Below are 9,127 nucleotides of genomic sequence, written 5' to 3'. Positions count from 1 at the left end.
TGGAGATATGAATGGTGAAAATCTTTTATTTTATATAGACAGTAAAATAACGCCAAGACACCACGGACAAACGATAAGGAAAGATCACCTTCAACATAAGTAACTAGTTATTAAAGTCATTAATACAAAACCAAATAAAAAGTGCAAAAGATTAAAAATAAAAGTATTATACTAAACACTTATCTTCACCAAGTGATGTAGTGATGTAAGAGACTTAGGCAAACATGGCCTTGATTGTCAAGAACTCTTACGATCAATCTTGTTTCCCGAGACGACTCACACACTCTATGATGGACAATGGATGATGGTGGTGGATGATGGTATTATGGTGGTGGTGGGTGGTGGATGAGGTGTGAGAGAGGTGGTGTGCCAAGGGATGAGATGGAATGAAACCAAGCACTCCTATTTATAGGCTGAACAGAAGGCTGGGCACGACCCCGTGTCAGCTGGACACGGCCCCGTGCCTGTCTGACACTCTCTCTCCTCATTAATTGTAATTCGCAATTACAATTAATGCGCCTGCTGTACTTTCACCACGCCCCCGTGCCCGCTGGACACGGCCCCGTGGTGGGCAATGGAAGCTTCTATAGGTTTGTCTTTTATGCTGCTTCTTGGGCACGGCCCCGTGTCCGCTGGACACGGGGCGTGTTCAGTCTTCTGCTTTCTCTTCTTTGCCTTGGAGGATGCCGTTGAGGGTCCGGGCAGTCTACTTTTATTCCTTTTCTTGTATTTATGCTAGAATTAGTTGTCTTTTTGCTTCTTTTGTGAATTTGAGCTCATTTCATCCTGAAAATACAAAAGAAAGACAAAAACACTCTTTTTCCAACATTAGTACTTAAAAGGGTTAGTTTTATGCCTTAATTGATGTGATTTATATGTTGCATTTTACACACATCATTAAAGCAATGGAATTCCACGAATTTGCCGATTGTACGGCCTTTGTGGACTTAATCGATGATAGAGAATTTGTTTTTAAATATAAACACACATTGGAGTCAAAATTTGAGGAGATGGTTAAGTGGTTTCTGATCGATTATATGGGAATAACTACAAGACCAATCCCACCATTTACTCCAAACAAAAGAAAATAGACTTGTTAAGTCTATATATATTGGTGGCAATAGACGGTGGTTACCAGGAAGTCACAACATAAAATCCATGGCCTGCAATAGCAAAAGATCTAGGATTTGGATACGAAGACGGAGATTACATGAGGGTTACTTATGCCATGTATCTCGATATCCTAGGGTATTATTATAAGTTTAAAACGGTTCAAGGGAAAGTGCATGACAAGGAGATGGTGTTTGAAGAAGAAGGGTCCTCTAATGGCTGCCATAGGAGACCGAAAAGTGCAAGTGATATTCAACAGGAACCTCCTCCTGGATCGGCAAAATTTGCACTCTTTGCTGGAAATGATGAAGATGACTCGAATCAAATGAAGAAGAGGAAGCGTTTCAACTTCAATCACGCAAGATGGGCTGTCGAAGAAGCCAATCGGAGTGTCATGGAGCAAGCTCGGAAACATAACTAAAGTTTAAGAGGGGTTATGTTAGAATTATTAAACTTTATTATGTTTTATATGTATTTAATCGAATTTATAAGTAGGTAAGATATGTATGATATGCACTCGAATTGTAGATGATAAGCTTATGTATTTACCGGTGTGATAAGCGGGTGAATAAGTCAAATAACTACCGGAGGCAGTTACCCGCCAAAATTCAACCGCCAAAACATTATGTATTTATTCATGATTGCCGGCAACATTGTCGGAGATCAAGACATTCAACTTCTGTTAGAATTGTCCAGTATCCTTTCGATATTCATTATTTGCACCATGGAAATCCAATTAGGATCACTCTCAAACATGAACCCAACCACACCTCATGTTTTCGCTGCAAATATGACTTCTGATCCCCAACATAAATTTTGTATTATTATCTATAAGAAAAAAGGTAAAAAATTTAAACATTCTTCATATCCATCTCTGTAAAAAAAAAAAAAAAGAACCAAAAGAGAACCCTTATATTCTTCATCTCCCGTCCTGTATAGCCTCGTGTTTAATGATACCTGCAGTTATGTTGAAACGGCTTAGCTTTGTATGGAAATGGCACAGCTTATGTTGAAACGGCTTAGCTTTGTACGGAAACGACACAAGTTATGTTGAAACGGCTTAGCTTTGTATGGAAATGGCACAACTTATGTTGAACCGGCTTAGCTTTATACGGAATCGGCTCAACTTATGTTGAAACGACTTGGGGTTGGAGCCAAATGAAACGACTTGAGCTGTGTGGAAAGTTCTCTTCAACCGGCTCTAGAGGACAAGCCATCCACTTACCGGCTCAAGGGACAAGCCGTTTGGAAAGTTCTCGGCTGAGAACTTTCAAGCGAATGACAACGTGTGAAACGGCTCGAAGCCGTTTCATGTTTTGTCGGACACATGGCAATCAGTGGTTGGTCTGACTTGAAAGGAATTTGTTAATCCGTTTCAGTGGCATGTAACGGCTCGTGCAGCTGTTTGATTTGGCTATTTTTTAAAAGTGGACTGCTCAATTGCTATTTTGCTATTTTCCTTTTTTTTTTTCTTACGATTACGACACTTTCTTTGGTTTCCATTTCTTGCCTTCGCCCTTGTCTCTTTTAAATTTTACATTTTTATGAATCGATCATATTACCCTTTTGTTTAAAAAACCAAATAAATTAAAAAATAAAAAAAAAAATCAAAACAAAATCTGCCACGCCCCATAGACATCACTATCGACCATCTTCCCTTTCCTCGATCACCACACAAATTTCTTAATTTTTCCAACCTTACAAACATTATCAGTTTAGTAACATGAAACGGTTTAAATCATTAAAGGTGATTGTTTGGGTTGAAACTGAACAATGTGATTCTAGAAACTAGCAAGAGACCAGTGCATCCCAAAGCCACACAAATTGCTATGAAATCAAGCATTAAAATGAATAACCCTTAAGTAATGTTTGAGGACTGATATGCTATCCTATTACATAAAAATATACATAGAACTCGTTACTTTTTATATTTAAAGTTTGTGGAACTAAAATAAAGATTTAAGATGGGTACATAGAAGATGAAAATTGAATTGCGGATTAATTTATCCCTTTGTTTAATTGTATTTTAATTTTTTTAGTACAAAAGGTATTTTGGTCAACACACACCTTTTGTTTTCAGAATTATCATAAAACTATTTTCAACATATGGGTAGACGTAGTGAGCTAATTACAAAAGGAGAATCCAGGTTTTTTTTTTTATATTTATAAACATATTTCCCTAAAGGAGTTCAACAAAAACATATGTTTTAGTTACAAAGGATCATCTTTAAAAGTGCGGTTGACGGTTGGATTAATCCTAAAATATTATCCTCATCATCTTTGATTTAGCGACGGCAAGTTTTTGCCACGGATCTACATATTGTTTATAAATAACTTTTTGCGACGACATGTCGTTGGGAAAAGTAATGTTTAATATTTAATTTTGATCTATCCCGACGAGGCTGTCCCGACGACCCATTCGAGCTACAACGTCGCAGCTGTGCTGACCAGACTTTTCCCGACGACTTGTCGTCGGGATAAGTTGTCCCGACGACAAGTCGTCAGGAAAAGTCGAAGTGTCAAAGAAGATTTCTTGTAGTGACGGTTTAGCTTCATCGAGATTAATATTTATCTCTACATAAAAGATAAAACTTTGAGGCCTTTAGCACACCCATACTTCACATATCCTCAAGAATTGATACAAAAGAATCACATACAAGAACATTTATTTTCATGAAACTAAAATGACGAAGAACGACAACGCGGATAGAAAGACAAGAACATGCTAAGAAGTTTCATGTTTTCTTGATGAGAAATTATGTTGTATAGAGAGCAATGTAACTTAACTATGGATAAACTTCAATTAGAGATCTTAGCCCTAAAATCGGAGTTATTTTGTAATCGCCAAAGCCAGCATCAAAGAAGAGCTTTGCCCATCTTTCTCACTCCTTTCTCTGCCTGTCACCAAGGTCATCATCATAAGCATATCAAAGAAATACTGAGTCTCGAGTAATTCATTATTATTTCCTTTGTAAACCTTCACGACCATGTCCATGATAATCAGTTTTCCTCCATTTTCCTTGCTCGGAATTGCTTTTCTGCATTGCTTCAGTATTTTCATGCATTCTTCATCACTCCAGTCGTGTAGAATCCACTATTTTTTTGTAAAAGAAATCATAAAACTCTACATCAAAATATGAAACTTCGAAACTTTTTGTTCAAAAAGATTGCCATAATTAAATAAATCGTTGAAAAGAAACTAATTATGAAATAGGAAAAGGGGAAGTATTAAGAATACGTTAAGCAAAACAGCATCGGCTCTCGGAATGGCTTCAAACATGTCTCCACCAACAAAAGTTAAGTTGTTACTCCCAACCAAACCATCAACTACATGAGGAAGATCAAAACTGATGCACCTAATATTGGGAAATGCTTTGGCAATAGCTTCAGCAACAGTCCCACTACTACCCCCAACATCAACAATTGAATCTAACCCTTCAAAAATACCCCTACAATCTTTAAGAATGACACTTGTGACAAGCCTTGCATCGCTAGCCATCCCTTCATTAAAGAACTGATTAAGCTTCGGCTCTTGGCCTGCCAGATCCCAAAACATCTTCCCATGGGTTGTGTGAAAGGGGGTGACATCGTCGTTTTGGAACCATTTGCTCAAGTGTTGCCATGGATCCATCAACATTGGATCCAACATGGCTAGCAAAAGGGGCCTAACACTTAATGGCTCTTCCTTTAGTAGCAATCGAGAAACAGGAGTTAGCAAATAGCCTTCTCCTCCCTCCTCATCATTGCCTCCGGGTGTTGATACACTTTGTTTCACAAAGAAACCGGAGTGAACAAGGATGCGCATAAGCCGATAGACAAATGGAGTTCTCTCCTGGTTTATGGCGAGGGCTTCGACTAACTCGGAAAGCAGCATTGGTGCACCATGGCGATGGATAATATCAGGTATTTGTAGCTGAATTGCACACTTAAGTGACATGGAGTTTATAAAGCTGAAAATATGGTTCCATATGTGAGCTTGAGAATCAAGTAGCTCTTTAGATAGCTCACCATTTTGCAATGCCATCCTTTTGACTTTCTTACAATCTCTTTATATTTGAGAGACAAACTGATACGTTGTGAACATGCACACCTTCTCAATAAATAGAAAAAAAAATGTAAAGGGATGTGATTGAGATAAACTTGATAGTCTAAAAGAGATCATTTTTTTATATTCATTAATATTAAAGGCAGTGGCGGCGGACACAGGAATTCTTTCATGGGGTGCGGAACATTTTTAAAAATATTAGGTCCCTAGGTATATAAGTAAAAAAATCGGTTCGTATCGGGTGGGGTCATGTAAAACAAACGAACATCAAACTAAATTTATATAATCATCAAAAACATGTCAAACCTTGTTACAAACATAATTAAAACATCGACGCACTACGGGTTTTCATTTTCTGAAATCTATCCAAAACATTATCTAAAACTAATTTCTTAAGCAATTCTTTCTTTATATAACATAAGTTCATCGTTCCATAACATAATGTTTCAATTTTAATTTTAATTTTCAACTATTCAAGCCCTAGAAATCATAACGTAAGTTGTAATCACCCTAAAAATATATAAACGACATAATCACCCTAAAAATCATCTAAAAGTTTTGAGCTTTAATTATTTTAATATAGTTTGAAATATTGTTGGGTTTGGTTAATGGGCTATGCTTTGGTCCGCCCCTACTCTCGTTAAACATAATTAAAACGTCGACTTAGTGGGCTAGCTAGTTAAGAATTATAAGTGGGTAAAGGTATGGGTATTTGGGTTTAGTTAGTTACGTATTAAAAGTTTTATAATTTAGGTAGTATTTTTTTTAAATAAGAGTTTTCTAAAAAAAATTAAAATATAAATTGATAACACTTTTTACCTAAGAGGTGCGGACGAAAAATTTCAAAGGTGCGGTCGAGAAATTCCAAGGGATGCGGACGAAAAATTCCAAGGGGTGCGGACGAGATTTTCGACGGAACTTAGCACTAAATTTTTTTTCCCCGAGGGTACGCCCGTCCACCTTGGACTATGCTTGGGTCCGCCCCTGATTAAAGGTTCCCATTTCATGTGTTCTTCCTGACAGTCTAAAAGAGATCATTTTTTATATTCATAAATATTAAAGGTTCCCATTTCACGTGTTCTTTTATAACATGATTAACAATGTAAACAAGTACATGCAGATTGGTTAGGCCATGAGGTGTACTCTAAAATCTAGAGTGTTAACAATGACATGGCATGTTAACTAAATAAGAAACCACTCTCTCCTTATGTTAAAAGGCATTAAATGGGTTACATGTTAACATGTTAACCCAATGTTAAGAGATTGAATTAGTTATTATTTTCCTTTATAAACCACTAAAAGATAGGGTTAGATGAAGTTAATGGGGTTAAACCATTTCCTTGGAGTGAGACAAAGTGAAATGGAAAAAAAAAAGTTGATGTGTCACTTAGGGGGAGTTAATATATGTTAAAGTATACCCAAAGGCCTTAGAGTAATATTATATTACACCTGTACCTTTGAATCAACTATGGATCTGAGAATCACTTTCGAAAAATTTTATTTTATCGCCTAATCAATAAATTAAAGGGTAAATTACAAAAATATGCCAGTTGACCAACTCATTTTATCAAAATGTCACTCTCAAACGTCCATAGAGTGGCGCCTCAACCATGGGAAGCGTCCAGATACTGCGTCCGTTTAAGGGCGTGGTGACACGTGTCCGACAAACCTCTTGCGTTGACGGTCGACGCATCAAAGCCAAAAAGGCCGCTGATGCGAGGGGCGCAGGTTAGAAGGGGCCGGGGGGGGGACCCCTCGAACGTTTCGCTCAGTAGTGTTATGTCATAGCTTTCGTATAGAAATTTTTGGGTATATACATTTTCGACCCCCCGATTCTATAGAATTTTTTGGGCATATACATTTTCGACCCCTCCCCCCCCCGGTCATGCGTCTGGCTTATGGCATGGCTGATGCATCCTTTGTGCTTGTTTTGTTTGGTTTATGTGGCTTGGCTGACTCTTCCCTGTGGCTTGGCGGACTCCTCCCTGTGGCCTGTTGCGGACCCAGGAATTATTTGTTAGGGGTACGAATGAGGTATTCAACCATATTTTTAAGGAGTGAGGTTGGGTTTTTTGCCCAAAATATACACTAAATTTCTTTTTTCAAGGGGTGCGGCCGCCCACATTGGCCAAAGGGTGGGTCCGCCCCTGCCTGCGGCTTGGCTGACTCCTCGTGGTTTGGCTGATCACTCGCAGTGGCTTGGTTAACTCCTTAAATTTTATTTTAACTAGTTATATTTACCGCCCGCGCGTTGCGACGGGACCCAATGACTACAAAAGGCGTGTCAGCAACGGCAAACAGATACCGAATATCAAAACATAAATAAAATGACATGGTAAGGATAGTCACTCCGTCATAAAAAAACGATTTTAAATAACCTAATATATAATAATTGGACTCACACGCCCTACACGTTGGAAATTCGGTTGTTTTCAGTTCAGTTATTATGGTGCTAACACGTTAAAATATGGATGAGCTCGGTACCAGTAACGACAGTGAAAGTACCGATCCAGAAAATCATCGAAATTAGGTACCGGCATCGAAAATGCTCGGTACAATACAGTATGGTATTTGAAGGTAAAAATCAATAAATACAGGTATGGTGCTAGACCGGTATCGAACCGAAAGTAACGATTCTGAAAACGCCAAAAGGTGGGTACCAAATTGGTACCGAAAATGATTTGGTATAGTAAATTTGGTACCGATACGATACCGGTTCGTTTACAGGATTTGATACGATTTGTTCATCAATATTCTAAATATTCAAGTTAATTTTACATGCTACAATTCATTCATTACAGAAAAAGACAAAAAAGAAAGCAAAATAAGTTGTTGTGTATATAAAACCTCATTCAAACGAAATACAGTTTACTTACTGTGTGTATGAAAAGTAATCTAAACGGTGCAATTACTTGCATTGCTGCATTGCTATAGGATTTGATGAGCTCGTTACCAACCGGTACCGAAAATACTGGTACCGAAATCCCCAAAAGTGGGTACCGGTACCGAATATACCTAGTATGGCACGGTTCGGTACAGGTTGGTATTGGTACGACACGGGTATTTGAGGGTAAAAACCGGTGAATACCTGTGCGGAACCAGTACAAAAATACACCGATTTGATAAATTTGAGACCGGTACCTATACCCAATACCATTTGCTACTTGCATTGCTGCGTTGCTACATGATTTGATGAGCTCGTTACCAATCGGTACCGCAAATACTGGTACCGAAATCCCCAAAAGTGGGCACCGGTACCGAATATACCTAGTATGGCACGGTTCGGTACAGGTCGGTATTGGTACGACACCGGTATTTGAGGGTAAAAACCGGTGAATACCTGTGCGGAACCGGTACCAAAAATACATCAGCTTGTTAAATTTGAGACCAGTACCTATACCCAATACCATTTGCTCATCACTTAATCATATATGAATTTTAAATGATTCTAATCTAATTCTAATATTAATTTAATAATCTAATTGTAATATGAATTTAATAATAAGTCCATGGTAATATTAATTTAATAATAAATGTACTGTTCATTCCGTTTATTTTTTTATCATATATGAATTTCCACATTTGTTTTTAAGTCTATTTAATTTAAATACCATATCATTTAAATATCACATTTCTTTTCCCGACACGACAACTGACACAACCCATATACAAACCTCACGGGGCTCTTTTAAGGCGAAGAAGAAAACAGGTTGTTTGCACGTTTGACGGGTCAGTTTTGGCCCATTTAAGTTGGCCTATCTTGCATGTTTTTAGACAAAAACGTGCGAGGCAGCCACCTTACATGGCGACAAGTCATTGCCAATTGGCCCGGCCCGAAAACCGACTTGGCCCATATACAGACCTCACGGGGCTCTTTTAAGGCGAAGAAGAAAACGGGCTGTTTTCACGTTTGACGAGTCAATTTTGGCCCGTTAAAGTTGGCCTATCATGCATGTTTTTAAACAAAAACGT

General features: G+C 38.1%; 1 protein-coding gene across 1 annotated transcript; it reads right to left on the bottom strand.

Moving 5' to 3' along the window:
* Positions 1-3,696: 3,696 nt before the first annotated feature.
* Positions 3,697-5,206, bottom strand: LOC110918606 (trans-resveratrol di-O-methyltransferase). The gene is made up of 3 exons (XM_022162898.2): positions 4,349-5,206; positions 4,088-4,204; positions 3,697-4,008 (listed from the first exon to the last, which is right to left on the bottom strand). Exons 1-3 carry the CDS (start codon positions 5,132-5,134, stop codon positions 3,967-3,969), a joined length of 945 nt encoding a protein of 314 aa, XP_022018590.1. The 5' UTR covers positions 5,135-5,206; the 3' UTR covers positions 3,697-3,966.
* Between the last annotated feature and the right edge of the window lie 3,921 nt (positions 5,207-9,127).

This window comes from Helianthus annuus, chromosome 16 (genome assembly GCF_002127325.2).
Source record: "Helianthus annuus cultivar XRQ/B chromosome 16, HanXRQr2.0-SUNRISE, whole genome shotgun sequence".
NCBI lineage: Eukaryota > Viridiplantae > Streptophyta > Magnoliopsida > Asterales > Asteraceae > Helianthus > Helianthus annuus.
The sequence above is the reverse complement of the archived record's forward strand: the minus strand, read 5'-3'. Positions and strand labels throughout refer to the sequence as shown.